Source organism: Argiope bruennichi, chromosome 6, assembly GCF_947563725.1.
Source record: "Argiope bruennichi chromosome 6, qqArgBrue1.1, whole genome shotgun sequence".
Lineage (NCBI taxonomy): Eukaryota > Metazoa > Arthropoda > Arachnida > Araneae > Araneidae > Argiope > Argiope bruennichi.
In genome coordinates, this window is record NC_079156.1 from 135700094 (window position 1) to 135718407 (window position 18314).

General features: G+C 28.1%; 1 protein-coding gene across 1 annotated transcript in view; it reads left to right on the top strand.

Annotated features, from left to right (window-relative positions):
- Window positions 1-18314, top strand: part of LOC129971633 (pyruvate dehydrogenase phosphatase regulatory subunit, mitochondrial-like) — a 42302-nt gene that overhangs the window by 15005 nt on the left and 8983 nt on the right. The window contains exons 9-15 of the mRNA XM_056085583.1: window positions 107-259; window positions 1703-1827; window positions 4083-4275; window positions 9137-9295; window positions 12215-12351; window positions 15400-15548; window positions 16336-16534. Of these exons, the coding sequence (XP_055941558.1) occupies window positions 107-259; window positions 1703-1827; window positions 4083-4275; window positions 9137-9295; window positions 12215-12351; window positions 15400-15548; window positions 16336-16534 (1115 nt within the window). The remainder of the gene's footprint in view (window positions 1-106; window positions 260-1702; window positions 1828-4082; window positions 4276-9136; window positions 9296-12214; window positions 12352-15399; window positions 15549-16335; window positions 16535-18314) is intronic.

Sequence of the window (18314 nt, forward strand, 5' to 3'; positions counted from 1 at the left end):
TATTTAATTAAAATTTTGATGTAAATTTATTGCCTTTATTTTATTGTATTTCTTTAATTTATTTTTATATTTTATAGTATTTTTTTTTCTTTTTGTTAAAATTTAGTGCTTAGGGATTATGATGCTTGTGTATATGTTCGACCGTATGATTCTGGATTTATGGTGGGTGGATTCCCTGAAAAAGCAAATCCTTTATTTACTGATAAAATGCCTGATTATTTTTCTTTTCAAGAACTCACTCCAAATTGGGAATATTTCAGTAAGTATTTTACAAAAATAAACCAAAATCCTTTATCTAATTTTTAAGACTGCATTTAACAATGAAAGTAGGTAAATATTCATACTCAATATGTGTACGTTTTTTGATGAGTATTTATTAAAAAGTTCTCTACATTCAAATTTATGATTAATTTATTGAAGAAACATTTTTAATTTCAGTACAAAATTTTTCATAAGTAACCTACAGCAGTGCAAAAGTTTAAAATTATTGTTGAATATACTATAATTCAACAATATAATATAGTTAAATTAAATATTTGATTGCATCAGATTGTTAACATTAACTTCTGTCTTCAAACTTAATATAAGTAGGAATATGAACTTTGTCTGTACATTCTGGTTCGTATAGCCCACTCAACTGATTTTTTCCTTTATACATACATGCATCATTCTTTAAACTTATTAATTCAACAATTCTTAGAATTAATTATTTAATTAAAAGTTATATAAAAAATTAATAAATATCTCGATTGTTCTTTGAACTGTTAATTGAACTAAGCAAATTTCTTAAATTATTACATTCTTGATGAAAAGAAAAAGCCATAGAACTTTCTTAAAATGTATTCTTAATTTAAATAAACTCTTTATATTAACCTTTATCTTTCATTTTCCACCCTAAAACTTAGAATATTGTAATGTTTTGTTGTTTGCATTTGTAGGTTAAATACCTATAAAGACAATGCATTTTCTTCGTTTTCATCATAACAAATTAATAGTTGTGATTTCAATAAACATCTATTTATATTTTTTGAATATTTTTTTTTTATTATGTGTTTTAAGCTTAATGCATGCATGTAACTCGGTCCCTATTGGAGTATCAATATGATTCTAAAGGTTAGAAATATTATCTTCAAAGGTTTAGTTTATATAAGAAATGTCTTTGACTTTCTGTATTGTTGGTAATTATTGCTGTATGTATATATAGGTATCTGGAAGGCTTTGAACAAAATTTGCATAAGTAGTTTGTTTTTCGTGACGATTTTAAATGAAATATAAATGTTTGCTGGAATATGTTAAGAATATAGAATCAATATTATTCTTTTACAGAGAGTTATGTAAATGCAGTATTATTTAGGCATTATATAATTCTGAACAAAACATCTTGAATAAAAATTTTTCAGTAAACGAAAGATACTATCTAAATTTTTGCAAAACCTTCATTATTTATGAAATTAAATGGAAAAATTATTTTTTTTTATAATCATTTGTAAAAGAGTAAATATGTGTAGTATAATTGCATAATTACTCACACACATGTATACAAATGTTTAATTATAATTAAAATTTAATAATAGTTTTGTATATAATAAATATGCATATAATTATATAGTATAGTATAAGAATTTACTATAATGGAACTAAATATAAATTTGAAAAGGAAACCTCTCAATGTATTCACCCCCCCCCCCTTTTTTTTTATCAGAACCAGTTTATGAAGAAGCTTGTTTCAGGGTTCCAATCCTTAAGCAAGTTGATATTCAGCGTTATTCAACTGGTCCTGACACATTCACTCCTGATGGCCACTGGATTCTTGGCGAAACTTCAGAGGTACAAATTTTTTTTTTCTTTTGCCTTCTATGGAAATGTTCTTACACACTGTTATTTAAGTAGTGTTTTTTTTTTTAAATCCCTTTTTACTCAACCATCGAAAATTGCAATTTTTGAGATAATTATTTTTACAAATAATAATAAGACATTCCTTTGTGTATTCAGTAAATACCATTTTTAATTACCCATTAATAATTAATTATACCTATACTTTTATATGTATTTAAAAATTAATGAATTATTACAGTTAATAATTATATTATAGCAAACAGTATATGTAAAAAAGGCTGTATAAGCTTAATAGATCCAATTACATTTGGTATTTCAAACAACTCTGGTAGTATTTAGAATTCTTTATGTACATATAAAAGTTTTATGATACATCTTCAAGGAGTATGGCTATATGAAGTTGATAACCCAATATTATTTCAGAATGTTATAATATATTGCATTATTTATATGAAGTTGCTCACATATTTTCCTGAAAATAAGCAACATTATTTCCCATATTCAAAATATATATAAGATTTTTTTTGTATGTCAATGTGTTTATTGAAACATAGTGATATAAATTATATTTGTCATAAAACGCAAACCACTATTTTATATAGTAAGTGTTCTTAGCGTTTTTTCTTCATTTTATTCATAATGTAAAACATTCATTAAATGAAATAATTTTTTTCAAGGGAATCCATGTAAAATAGAACAATGCTTTCCATTGTTTTTAAAAATTCAAACAATTTTATAATGATGTAATTGTAGTGAATAGCTTATAAGTCAGTGAACAGCTATGCTACACGAGTAATTGCTTTTGTATTGTGGTCATGTTACTGCACTGTGAACCACAAGGTCTCTGGTTTTATCCTTGCTCCTAACAAATCGCCACATAATTTATTATTTATAAGGTGTATTTTTTGACAAGAAAATTGCCTAAAGACATTTTTCTTTGGCTGCACTTCAAAATGAAGACAGCATTATCATTAAATAAATTTGTGGCTCGCATTTGTAGTTCACATAGCTACTGCCTTATAAGGGTAATACTTCTTAACATATGCAATAATTTCCCATGTTTCCAACATCTCCCTTATTTTACTGAAAGAGTTTTGTTCTGTATTCCTCACATGACCAAATCTCCTTTGTAACTTTTTTCTGCAACTGCATTCTGTGATACAGAATGCAGCTCCATAAATTCTTTCACCAGCTCATCAATGTCATTACTGCCCATTTCCAGCCCTTAATTTTGGCTGAAGATAAAATCTTGCTGATTAAGGCTCTACAGATATTTGCTCAAACCCATCAGAGTCGTGCTCGCCAAAGCAATCTGAGGGCTTGTTTTTATTCAAACAAGCCCTCAACACAGACTGATACAGACTATTCCTGCATGTGTCATCAAGATGTTTCTTCAACATTTAGTCACATTTTTACAATTTGTTTTGCTTGTAATGTGAATCACTCACTATGAAAGATGCTTTTCAAGCAAGGTTTAACTATATTATATTTATCTAGTAAATTTCAATGAAATTTTAAAATTGAAATGATTTTGAAAACTTTTTTGTAGATGTGTTTTATAGAGCAATCAAGCATTTTTAATTTTATTTATTTATTTATTTATTTTTGCTTAGCCCACATTTTTCTTATGTGAAGAAAATTGGGAAATATGTGTATATATGAGAATTTTTGCAATACTGTAATCTTTTTCTATTTGATCCTCCTAGATTATTTATTTCTAATATAATGAAAAAATTGCAAGATCCATCAAATTTTGCAAATGAATATAGAAAAATAGTCTCTTTATGAAAACTAAAAGGTAGAAAATTTATAGCATATCTTGAAGGAACAATAACAGAGTTCCTTATTTAATCCATTTTGCTAAGAAAAAGAAATTCGTCTCCATCAATTAGGATTCTATCTTTGCATTCAGGATGGTGGTGATATGTAAATAAAAACATTTAATAATTTAAACTGAAGAGAAAATTTATTATTTTTTTGTTATATCTTTTCATCCTGTACTTTATTAATAATGATTTCTGATCTGATTTATTCCTATAGTCATTGACAGCTCGAGTTGGTAATTATAAAAAAACTTTGAAGTACTCCATAACCACTGAAGGAGTTTATTTGGGTATCTATATGTATTATGTATTTGCAATAACATTAAACACTTTTCATGTTATTAAAAGAGCTCTATTACACATAATATTAATTTCTGGTTACTATTTAAATACATTACTCCTCAATTATTACTCATTTTACAGATCGACAACTTATATGTTGCAGCAGGAATGAATGTAAATGCAGTACAAGGTGCAGGAGGTTTAGGTAAAGAGCTGGCTGACTGGATAACAACGGGCGAACCAAAAGCTTATTTGTTACCTTTTGACATCAAAAGATTTATTGACTTTCATAATAATGCCAGATTCTTAAGGGAACGAGTTAAGGAAGCTGTAGGCATGTATAGCTGATTTTTTTTAAATATTTAATTTCTTTACTATAATAGTTAAGTCAGAATAAATATATTTATTGATGAAAATAAGTAATTTGCTTATAAATAAAGGATTTCTGATAAGTTGCATTTTTTTAAATACAATTACTGCCTATTGTAAGTTTTAATAAAAAAAAACATTCAGAAAAATCCCTGCAATTTTTCATCAATCCTGGTCTGTAGAATACCAAGACAGCTTCCAAAACTTTTAGCTATCTATCTATATCTGTTTATAAACCTTTGTTCTACGTTAATTTCTGAACAAGTTAACTTGAGTAATTTTTATTGGATTTGAACTGGCGAGTAATATATACCAATGTGGGAGAAAATCTCAATTGTGTTCATAGATGGGCCTTCCAACTCAAAAATATAAGAAAAAATTTAATTCATCCCAATTTCCTCATATTTAAAATCAAAGAGAGAATTCAATTTAAACTGATTGCTGCTACATCATAGCAAACAGTTTAAAACTTTTTCCATAATTGCAAAGCTAGATTCTGATAGTTATAATAGCTAAGAAACCAGAAGTTGAACAATTATTTTCAGTACCTTAACTTTGACTGCATTTTAATTTAAACGTATAGCAGTTCATTCGAAATTTTCTATCAATTGCATTCTCTTCCTCCTCTTATTTCCTAGGAGATATCTTATACAATTGGATGAAGAAATGGCAAAAAAGCGAAGATTCCTTATATCTCTGAACAAATATAATCTACTTTGGCATGCTGACTGGATTTATTATTATTATTTGATGTACATATTTGTTCCCCATCTTCAATTTCTTTACATTAGGGGTATTAAAATAGCAAGAGAATAATGTTTTGTATAGACAGGATTCCACATTTGAAATATATATATATATAAGGATTTAATAACTGTATTGTATCATAGTCATTTTAATTTTACACAGTTATCTCAATTTTTCTCTTCCAAACTGTATGGAACATTCAATAAGCATTAAGCTAATGGATTGGCTTAGATTAGTAAAAATTTCTAGATAAAAAAAAGGGAAAAATGTATTGTACTTCATAATTGTTGAGATATTTTTCTCAGTGGGTACCATACAAACAAGTCTTCTCATTCAACTTAATAATGTTCTGCAAACCTTTTTTAATACAGTTCAATCTTCCTTGAATCATTGTCCTTTTAATGCCAAAACTCACCCAGTACTGCAGAATCATTAAATGAAAGATCTATAATGAAGGAAATTTTTGAGGACACCTCTTCTTAATTAGCCAAATACACATTGAATGTGTATTTACACATTGTTGGGGCAATGAATACTGGAGGAAAGTTCCCAAAATTTTATCTTGATCTTGCTTACTTGGTGTAATAGGGTAAATATTCCGCCTTAAAATTTTATTCTCTAAACTGATACCCTCAGAGCTTACATTATCGCTCATTATTCTAAACTAATCTTAAAGGAAACTAATAATTTGGACATAGTTGGCATTTGTTTCTGTTTATGTTACTCAATTACATGTCCCATCTTGAAATTTATTAATTCTTCCCATTCCTACTTGAAATTTTTTGTATAGAAAGTATGGGAAATGAAATTCTTACAATAGTAGAGAATTTCTCTTTTGAAATTTTGATAAATCTCCACTTCCCAAACTTCTTGAAGCTGTCATAATTCTGAAACACTTTATTTAGAACAAACAATTTTTTAGAATTAAGCCAGTTTGGAATGGAATTTGTATAGGATCCTTATACCAAAATTATAAATTCCCTTTAAATTTTCTGTGAAAATCCTCAATTATCCATTTAATTGTATCTGGAAATGATAGTTCATAAAAGCAACAAAGTTGGACAAAATTTAGCTCTTAGTTTTTTTTTTTTTTTTTTTTTTTTTTTACCAATATGGTAAATATCCATTGTTACAAAACTGTAAGAGTTGCTTTTCAGTGCAGTTGGTTTCAATGTTAGGAAAACAGTTATATTGGATAATGTAACTGTTTTGGACATCGGACTTTATAGGACGGATGCTAAAAGGATGCCGAATAATTGATCCATCATCGTTGCGACCATTTTGTGATTTTGACGACAAAATAGTAGATTCCAGAATCAGTAGGAATTTTGATGATAGGACGCGAATTACGTCGATTCTTCTGGAAATTTCTGTGCCCTGTTCTGGGAACTATAAAATGGAGGGAGGCCGAGCTGGAATCAGTTGTCGATTCTAAGTCGAGTGCGATTAATGAGCCGGGTATTGAGTCGCCTGCTATGTCTTATAATCAAGTATTCAGACAATGCTACTTCATGCTAAGTAGCCAGTCTTATAATCAAGTCAGTAATTTAAGATACTGGTATCTGTGACAATTTTAACCATTAGGCGCGATTTATGCTGAACTGTCTTTGCTCTGTCTCGGAAGTTATTAAAGACTGGAAGACAGAGTTGGAATAAGTCAACTGAGTGTAGCTCAAGCATTTAGTCAGTCGTGTGCCGAATCTTGTAGTCATTGAAGCAGAATCAAGTTGTATGCTGAGTAGCAAGTCATGTCATTGAGTCAGCAGTCAAGATGTGCTAAAGTGAATAGACAGTGGGGATTAGCAGATTAGTTGTGTGAAATCTTTCTTCCTGCTGATTCTTGTCTGACTCTCTTTGTAGCTTCACTGTTTGTGTGTTGCTGTTCTTGTGTACGTTTGGCTGTGTTTTTGCTGTCTGTGTGTTTATGTCTTCATGTTGAATGAACGTCTTTATTTGTTATTGAACCTGTTGGACTATTTCACTCTACACTCTCTACATTGGATCTATTGATTGTCAGTGATTTTCCAGAATTTTGTAGACATTTTTCACAACAATTTAACTAAATTTGTCGGATTGTTTGAGAGTACATTGATTATATGATTCATAAACGTAACAATATAAATAAAAGAAAAAAATCTGATATGGGGTAATTGCTGTAAAATTATTTTTAAATTTGGACCCAGTTCAACCAAGAGACAAATGTCCGAAAGCATTTTTGATTCTCTTCACTATAATGCAAATATTTATACAAAATATGCCAAATTATGTATATGAAAAAATCGAAGAAATAGGCGTGATTACAATTGTGATTTTATTGTATGAAGAATATTCTGTGAAGTAGTTATTTTCTAGTAATAGCGGTTGGGATTGATTGAAATTCTAGATGTCATGAGTTTTCATACGAAATAAAAATTGGTGAAATTGGATCAGTGATTGGGGGCTTGCATTATAGGTTCTTTGATATTCTTTATTACCATAAACATATAATCTAGTTGCGTTTGGTGGCCAGTTGAGCTCTCGTCATCTATATATTTGATCTAGTTAGCAGAACCAGTCTTTCATCCTCAACCGATATATTGAGTTTGTCAATTTTTATTCCGTATAAAATTAAATATAATTTAGATATCTCATCAATGATTCTTTAGCATGTCAGGCTTCAGATGTGGAAAGAAAATTGTAGACGAAAGAAATCAAAGGCATTGTTTTATTGTAATTCTCAGTGGGAGAAACTGACATAGGTCCCCATCACAACTATTAAATAAACTGTGGTAACAGTTTATATTTCATTTGAAAGTTCAGATTCCTAGTTATCAAGGTAGTTTTTAAGAGTCATCTGCCTTTTCTTTTCTATTTTCGAGAAGTATCCACTTCAATAACTTGCCATTTTTGTGGATTTTTTAGCCAAATAATATCAATTTGTAACATGTATAGTTAACTAATCAAAATGATATATTATCATTTATCTATCTCTTTGCTCTTATAGTTTAGAATAATAATTTCTTCTTTTGTTGTGTTATTTCATCAATATTGGTCGTAATGACTATATTAGTACTATTAATATGGTTGTATAAGACGGCAAGAATTGATAAGATTAATATAATCATTTCAATAAATTTTGATGAATTATATCTTATCACCAGAAGTATAATTACAAAAATATAAGTAAAAATAAACAGAACATAATCTAAAACTGTACTTGCAGTATAATTATAAAGCATTTGGATTAAATAAGTACACTTCAAAATAATGACAAAAATTAACAAAATCAATTTTTTTTAATATCTCTCAAAATGAAAAAAAAAAGGGGATCGATGATAATTGATTTGGTATCGAAGGGTCATGATCATTCATTTGAAACGATTTTCGGAATAGGGGTAATGACTGTAACAGGAAGACTTTGTCAAAGTTTTTTGCATAGAAAATGTGTTGAGAAGTAGTACTTTTTCAATTTCTATCGCGAATAAAGAATGATGAAGCACAAATAATCATTGATGATGCATTTAGGCTTATTAGCTTTCCAGTAAAATAAAACTTTTTGAAATCGTTTCGATGTTTGTGGCTGGGGTGGGGTACTCTGTTACAAATTTACCTCATAGAGAATACACAGTGAAGTTGTGGTTTTGAAATGTCCCACGAAAATTAAAGACGAGCAGCCATTGATGATATGTCTAGAGGACATGATCTTTCATATGAAACAAAAATTAGAGTATTCGAACCAGTGGTTGGAATTGGGTGAATGGTTCTTTAGTTTTCCGTATTTCAAATACATAAATGATTGAATCAAATTGCCTTCTAGGACTGGAAAGTTGCTATTTGCCTAATAAAGATGCTCATATTTCTTTCCAAATAAAAATCATTTAAAAAAGATTAACACCTTATATTCCCACTGTTCTGAGTGATGCAAAGACAGATAATATTCATTATGTGCAAAAGAATTTCTTAAAAAGTACACCTAATCATAAACTTGAATATTTATATAAATTTTTTAACTTATACTTAATTTTTGTTTGACCAATTTCTTTAATAAAAGATTTTAATTGGATGCATCATTATTTGTTGAAATATATTTTTGTATTTAGGTCATAACTATTCTATTCGACATCCGTTGCTGAATGAATTCAAAACAGCTCGGAAAGCTCGATGCTCGCCTCTGTATACAATACAAGAACAGGCAGGAGCTATATTTGGTGAAAGAATGGGTTTCGAGAGAGTTTTATATTTTGATCCTTCAATGCCAAGTAAGTGAAACACCATTTTTTATTCATTATTTCAAAAACTAAACATTTTTATGCATCTATTTATGCAGAATTTTTTGAAAATTAGCATAAAATGAGCAAAATGTTGCTCCATTTACTAATGAATTTATTCAAATAGATATTAGAGTATTTCTATCTTCCTCTTGTGCTTTCCAAAATATTGTTGATAATTCTATGTGTACATGCAATATAAAAATTTAATTATTATATATGTCTTATATGATTACTGTATATGTCTTATATGATTACGGTATATGTCTTTGAAGGAACTTTTATAAAAAAAAAACATAAAAATGATAAAAGTGTGTAATTGAAATAGTAATAAACAACTTTAATTACTACAAATTTAATGCTACTAATACAAACTTATTTAAAAGTAATAATTTTGAAATATAATGCTAGTACATTAATACATAATATTGAAAGTAATATTTAAATTTTGAAATTAAATAATTATAAATATCTGTTACTAATTGCATTATAACATTCATATATTAAATATGTGAGAAGATCACATATTTATAACATTCAAGCCATCTTTGATGATCACCTGGCTCATCTATTGGTTGTGTTTAATTACATTAAAATCTGTTATACATAATTTTGATATTCATGTTTCACTCACCAATATTTTAAAGCATGAAATTGTTGTAAACATTAAAACAATGTTATTTTAATAGCCTTTTACTTATTCTGTGTATTGTATGAATGAAACTTTGTAACAGATTCAAATATTATAATATAGTGGAATTAAAAACCTAACTTTCCAAATAATTTATCTTCTTATTGCACGTTGTTTTTTAGTACTATTATGCCATTTTGTTATTCTTCATGTAGATAATAAACATAATCTTCTTTTACTTGAAAAAAATCATATGATTAAGTATTTAATGAAATAATGAAAATGATTCAAATATCTATACAATAACTCAGTGCGTTGTTAAAATTATTCAAAATATATCTTTAAAAAATTTATAAGTTAAGAAAAGCTGCTCTATGATTAAATTAGCACCATTATAGAAATAATTTTTTAAATAATATTTTGGGAAATTATCACAGAAATATTTCAAAGTCTTGCTTAATTTCTTGCCAAAGTAATCATGACAAGTTTTTATGGCAACCTTAAAAGAAATTTTTTACCCTTTGTGATAAACATCCAAGATGGCGAGAAATCATATATTAAGTCTTATCTTACAATCTAAAGTACACTTTAAAATTTAGCAGAGTCTTTCAATTTAAGCCCATATGTACAAAATATTTAATCATATTTTATAAATTAGCTTCTCTCTGTAATTCAGTTTTGATAGAAGGACACAAGAGTTTCAAATCTAATTGTAACAACTCGCTGTGTACTGGCTCATTGATATTTTGTACAACTTGATTCCAGCAATTTGGAAATCTTAGCATTATCAATTTCTTGGCAAACCATGATTTTTTTTTTTTTTTTTTGACTTGCAAGGATTGTGTTCCCTGATTTAAACTTCTGTTGATTTATTTACATTCAAAAGAAGGAACCACATCATAGCATACATCTGAAATTTCTAGAGATTTTCAAAGTTAATACTGTGTTGATGTCTACATCGAGTTTAGCTTTGTTATATTAACATCCCAATTTAGGTTTCTTCATCAAAAAAATAGCCAAAATTTCTTTAACTTATACTTATGTTGTATCTGATGTAATTGCATGGTTGGCAGTATTAAATTTTGAACTCTTGTAAAATTTGTATGTGTCAGGAAACATTAATTTTTAACAGTTTTCTGATTTTTTTTATTTATCTTCTGTGTGCATTGTATTAATTCATATTGGGCAAAAGGATTACTTGCTAGGCTGATAGTGATGTTTTGTATTTTCAAATCTCGCTTCCACTTAGAGTTGACTGTGCATGTGAACCTGTGGCACATTTGGATTGCCATTGTAGTCAAACACTCATCAAGGAGAGATGCAGAAGGTTACTGAATGGAGTATAAGCTCAATTTTTTTTTCCATCATCATTTAAAAGTAATTTAAAATTAAAATATCATACCCAAAAAATTATCATTAAAATATCATACCCTTTTGCTATTTCAAACATGGCAGTTATTTAACTTATTGACTTTAATGAGTAAAAAAATCAGTGTTTTAATCAAATATTAAATTGATATTAATAATGTAGTTATTTTAAAGATTTTTAATTAAAAATTGATTTAAAGATAATTTAGAAATGAATAATTTTTGCTATATATAAAAAGAAAAATTATCTGAACCAATTATGAGAAAAAGGTCATTATATTTTTAATGTTTTGTAAATTATTAATCAGTGTTATGATTTATTTAGTATTCAGATAATATTATAGCAAAAATCTGTTTCATAACACAAGCAGTGAATTTATATTCATGAAGAGGTGGTACATATTATAGATTGAAAAAAATTGTACTATGATGCAATAAATTAGATGATAATACATTTGACATCAAAGATTAATAACAGTAAGTACATTGTTCAGGAAGCAGATTCTTAATTCTGGATTCATTTCTCAATTCTTGCTTTCATTGCACATTTTCTGTTTGTGGCCTAATGAACATTAAAGCTTTTGAAGTTTGGTCATCAGGTTGATGTCAAAATTTGCAGAGAATCATATTCTTATTAGCCAACTATAACACAAAATTATGTTTTACTTCTGTAAGTCCTCAGATTTTTTTAAATCGACCATTTATATTATGACAACAATCTTAAAGAGTTTATTTAAAAATATTCATTAAATATAATTTTTGTTAAATAAAATCTTTGTTTCAAACGAAATTATGAATTAAGCTCTTAGTTATTGTCTTAAACACATAAAATGAGTTCTAGCAATTTAAAATTTTTATGGCTACAAATATTTTAATTAGAAATGAAAGATAGTTTAATATTTTTCTTACAGAAGACGAACGTATGCAACCACCAAAGATTACCTTTGGCAAACCTTCATGGTTTGATAATGTTCGAGAAGAATATACTGCTTGTAGGGAACGTGTTGGAGTTATTGATATGTCATCATTTACTAAATTCCATCTGAAAGTAAGAATGGATATGATATTTATTTTTAAAAAAATATTATATGAATTCAAAGAATTTCACCATTTTGATTCACTCCATGACATTAAAACTATGTTTACAGACATTTCTCATATATTACTAGGGATTGCAATACCGGACCAAAATTTCAATACTGGCATTCGGTATTTTTAAATCTTAATACCGGTATTAGAAATTTCAGAAAAAGAAAACAAACACAGGTGTTTCTTTGTTTTATTTGCCAGTTTTGTTAGAGAGTGTAAAATATCACAAAAAATAATTTTTAGCTTATAAATTATAACAGTATATAATCACAAAAAAGTAAAAAAACATCTTATTTATTTAAATCACAAAAAAAGTGTAAATATCACTATTCAGTCTGTGGTACTATTACAAATTTTTGAAATGTGATCTTAAAAAGCATAATGCATCAATTGTACTGTCATTAAGCCTGAAAAATAATTTTGTGTAAAAATTACCAGTTGTCGTAAACGCTCTTTCGGCATCTACGATAGTTGGTGGTATATTAGCAATGCGCGATATACTTTTTTCCAAGTATTTACCTCTAAATCCCTTATCTTCAAATAAATCGATTTCTCGTTGGATGGTTTTGGATATATCTGATTTCTGTATTGTTTTTTGGTTCATTGAAATTTTTTTATTAATCGCTAATTCTAATTTCTGTTCAAGAAACAATTCCTTTTCACTATCGACAGTAGTGACATCATAATCTTCGATTACTGAACCGAATTCTTATGAATGTGGATAGGTTTGTAAGTAAAAATATTTAAGAAAATTTACTCTAAACGTAATCAGATTTGAAATGGTTATTTTCTTTTCCTCTTTTTCATTTTCATTTTTAAAATCATTATAATTATGTAAATACCGTAAGACATTTTCTATTTCGGTATGCCTTTCTTCTATGCGATTTTTCAATGTAATATATAATTCTTCAGATAGTGATGTACATTGTTCTTTCAGTGACTGCAACATGAAATATATTTTTGCATTAGCTATTAATAAATTAGAATCTCTCTGACATAATGCCTCAATAGTCAATATTATTGGAAGTAGAGCTGATATAGTTCTGGATATTAAGTCGAATTCACTGTCTGAAAAATTAATTTGCAGGTTTAAGTTGATTATTGCTTTTTGGATTGGATTTCTAAATTTCAAAAACCGTTCCATCATTAGGAGTAAACTGTTCCAACATGTCTTAGAATCTATTATTAACATATATTCTGTTTTATTTTCAGTTAGTATATATTTTAGTAATATATCATTTTTTATAGAGGAACATTTAAAAATCTTAACAATTTTTCGAACTTTATAAATTATAGGAAGCAATTCTTGATAGGTTAATATTTCATCCTCATTAGCAATATCTTGTTCAACAATTACATTGTCATTATCTTCATTGTGAATACCACTCTCACTCTTACTCTTTTCAAAGTTGGAATCCGAAGTTTCTATATCCACAGTATTTGGATTCTTCTGTTCTTTATATTTTTGGTATAATACATCTATTACTTCTAATTGAATTCCATGTGCATAGCACAACTGCTGATTTGCACCAATCAACTTTCCAACTTTTTCATAACTTGCTCCCTCAGTCGTTATGGATACAATATTTTCTTTCAGGGTGCTAATTTAGATTTAAACAATTAATTAAGCCATTAATTATTAATTTTGCCCTTGCACACCATTAGGGAGACATAAAATCAAAAACGTACACTATTTTGCTATGTTCGCGATACCTGAACATATAGTGGAGACAATTTTAAAAATTTCTAGTAAATACCGAAAAACCGGTATTTAAACTTGTGAATACCGATATTACAAAATTGTACAAATGGCTCAAAATACCGATATTTAGTGCTCTGGTATACCAATATTGCAATCCCTATACACTACCTATCTCTACAACACACATCAATCTGACGCGTGAATGACTACATATATTTAAAGATAAAACAACCACTTAGAAGGCAATATAATTTTACTCCATAAGTAAAAAATAAAAATATGAGATATATATTTATAGAAAGTTTTTATTATTCAAACATGTTAGTATATATTATTTCAATATTTTACATTCATTTTGTGCATCTTTTACACAAACGTTCAATTGTATTTGTATGCTTTCCACAAACAATCGTTTCACATATTTTGCAAGTGTTATGGTTTCTGTTTCTTTTACAAAAGCTAATTTGGTAACCCTTGCGTTCTTGCGAAGTACTACGTGATGGGAGATTATAATCTATGCTTTTCTGCAAGTTTAGTGGACAACTGAAATAGAAAATCCTTTAAGATAGTTTTGATGTAGTACATTCTTGTATAAGATTTGTGTGTTTATTACCATTAAATCTCAAATGTTGAAAAACAGCTAGAGAGGCCATCGAAAAGATGTTGCCTTAATGGTAAATTTGCACACCATTTGGTATTCTATGTTGACTCTAAACTTTGTCTCATTGTAATATACTATTGTTTCCAGAGTTTGTTATTGTCTTTTAACACTAGGTTTACGATTGCGTCAAACTGACACACATTCGTAAAGATAAGTATGCCACATAGAAAATTACAATATTTCAACTCATTTGAAGAAAATGGACATCAATATGTATTTACTTCGTTCAACAGATTAAAGTCAGTGCAAGAGATAAGATAAAAATGCAAAGTTTGTAATTTTCCTTATGATATTTGAAATGTGTCAAAATGATGCACTTCCATAAAACTAGTGTTAATTATTTTACCATTACTGTTCTGTCTAAAGGGACATTTTAACATACATTGTCATTAACATTCCTTTTCGGCATGGAGGATTTCTTTCAAGATGGAATTCTGATTATGGATTATGATATGATGAATTTATCACTTCTTAGTTGGTTTTTTTAAAAAAGAATATTAAATTTAGTCTAGACATTTCAAATTATATTGTTATTGGGATGATTTTCCATTTTTAGTAATATTATATTTTTTGATAAAAGCATTATATTTTCTAATTAAGTTCATTTATATCATAATTACTTCATTTGTAGATTCTTTTTTCAGTCTGGTGGAACTGAAGTCGTTGACTTTCTTCAACTACTCTGCTCCAATGATATCAATGTTCCAGTTGGAAATATTGTTTCTTCTGGCATGCAGAATGACCAGGGCTGTTATGAAAACGATTGCCTGCTGTTAAGAAGAGCTCATAACTGGTATTTATTACATCTTAAATATTGCTTGCAAGTATACATTTTGCATATCAGTTATGGACATTAAAGCTCTTTATAAATCAAAGTTTGCATTAATTTTTTAAAAAAATTCTTATTTAGTTTTTGTCTTAATTTAACCTTTGCAAATTTTGTTAAACAGATGGCACCTTTCTATTGAAACAAAAGTTAATAAAATTAATCATTTTAAGGTGTAAAAATATTAAAATAATTTATTGTAATCCAAAGCACACAATTATACACAATTTCACAAGAGTAACATATTAGTAATTATGTGAAAAATCAGTTACAAGTTTCCATCTTTACAAACTTGTAACAAATTAAATAAAAATGTAAAATATAAATACTGTCTTAAATCATTATCAAACAAATGTAATGTAAATATTTTTTTGACATGTTTATTGACATGTATCATGTATCGTAAATAAATTTAGGATATTTACTCGGTTAATGCTTTAATGTATAATTGTACTATTAATTACAATTATAGTGATTTTCGTCTGGGAACAATGATAATATTTATAATATATGCATTTATATTGTCTTGAAACTGATATAAAAAAATGATTATTTCAAAAACATTTTTAAAAAGTATAACTAATATAGTGATATATAACAGTAAAAAGAAAAGGGAAATGGAATAAATAAAAAATGTATATGTTATTTCGTATTGCATTCTTTATTCAACAAAAAAAAAAAAAAAAAAAATGTGGGTGTGCCTGATTTACAATTATATTGCTATTTCCGTTAATGTATGTTTTATACTTTTTAGCTACTTTATGATGTCACCTACTGCACAGCAAACACGCATCAGTGAGTGGATGAGAAGATATATGCCAAAAGATGGTTCAGTTTCAATGAGTGACGTTACGTCAATGTATACCGTTCTGAATGTTGTGGGCCCGAAATCTCGAGAACTCATGTCAGAATTGACTAGAACCGAAATGGATATTGCAGGATTCACTTGCAAAGTGAGTGAAGGACTTTATCTTTAATAAAATAAAATACTTAATAGAATATTGCTTTGATTTGTTAAATCAATAGTTTTGTTTGCAAAAAGATTTTTTAACTTTGAAATGCTTAGACTTGTTTACATTATTACAACTAGTGGCAGTGGTCACCCAAAGCCTTCTCTCATATTCTTTAATCATTGTTATCCCTCTTCCTCCGCATAAAATTGTGGACCATGGGTAGGATTGTGAACTCTGCGAATGTTCAAATATTTATTTTGAATCTCACACATGAAAGTTGTATGTACTTTGTAGCAAAGTAAAGAAAATCGATACTTTTGCATTAATTGCTTGGCATTGACAAGAAATAGTTATGAAATATCAATGCTTGATGATTAATTGTTGACATGCGATTAACTCATAACTAAGCGAAAATCGTATGCATTTTTCCAGGCCGATTGAAGTGAAAATTTGAAGCAGAACTACATTTCAAGTCCCAAGATCATAAACCATAATTCATATATTTAAGTTATTGTGTTTTTAAGGCATCATATTACAGGTGGTCAATTCTTTGCGAAATTTGGTTCATATGGATTTTAGAGCTAAATTTGTGTACCAGATTTTGCCTATCTGGCTCTATATGTTTTGTACTTAGACAGCCGGACTTTTTCCGAATTTGTATGCAAATTTGGTATAAAATCTACATTTTCATATAATATGTATAGTTTATCGTATTCACAGAGAGACATAGTTCTGAAAATGTATTTTTCGTACTTAGGGAGATTTGGAACGTGGAGATTCATCAAAATCTGGAGCTTGATTTTTTTTTTTCCAATTACAATATTTTTTTTATATATATTTCATATATGAGGAAGTAAAAACATCTAATTTCAACACGCATAATCATCTTATCATGATCAGTTGTCAAACAAATCATCTGTAATTGTCAGAATTTCTACAAAAAATTCCTGTCTTCCTCATGAAGGCTTTTTGGTACTCAACAGACAAATATATAATCCACATTTTTCGAAAATGTTGAAGCATGAAATAAGGAAAATATACTTGAATTTGGATGAGAAAGAATTTATTAAAAAATTATCTGTAGAATACACAAATAAAAAAAATGTTAATAGATTATTTCAAGATCAATATATATATATATATGTAGAGACATGTTAACTCTGGCTCGAAAAACAGGCCGCTACTAATTGGATTATATATCAAATCAAATATCTCTCACGGGTCCTAGGGGAAAGCCTGGTTGAGATTAATGCTTAGAGATGGCTCATATTACAAGAATCTTACACTAATTTAACATAAACGAATTGAATGAACTGGACAAACGGCTGGCCGTTTTACAGCGATGAATGCTTTTACGTTACTGAATACAGTTTTAATGGCGAGAATATGATAGCTTCTTATTGGCTGCCAGGATGATGCTCCGTATATATATCAAGATCACCCCCCCCCCTCCTTGCACCAAATTGCAAAAGATATGCATGCACAGAAACAGTTGACTTTGTTCAAATTGTTTACATTTCGGCAAAAATGGAACAACGACTGAAAGGAAGAAATTTGCACTAGAGTTCGCTTAATGTAAATGCTAGTTTAATATACTGACTGAATCCTAAATACTAGCCATCATTGACGACAACTTGTTAAAAAATTAAGGCGACTGATTATATGTGAAACAAGATTTTTGAAAAATTGGATTTTTCAATAACCATTTATTATTTTTAAATGCATTGTCCATTATAAACACAAAATTGGCATTTTTGTAATTAAACATAATATTTTGAGA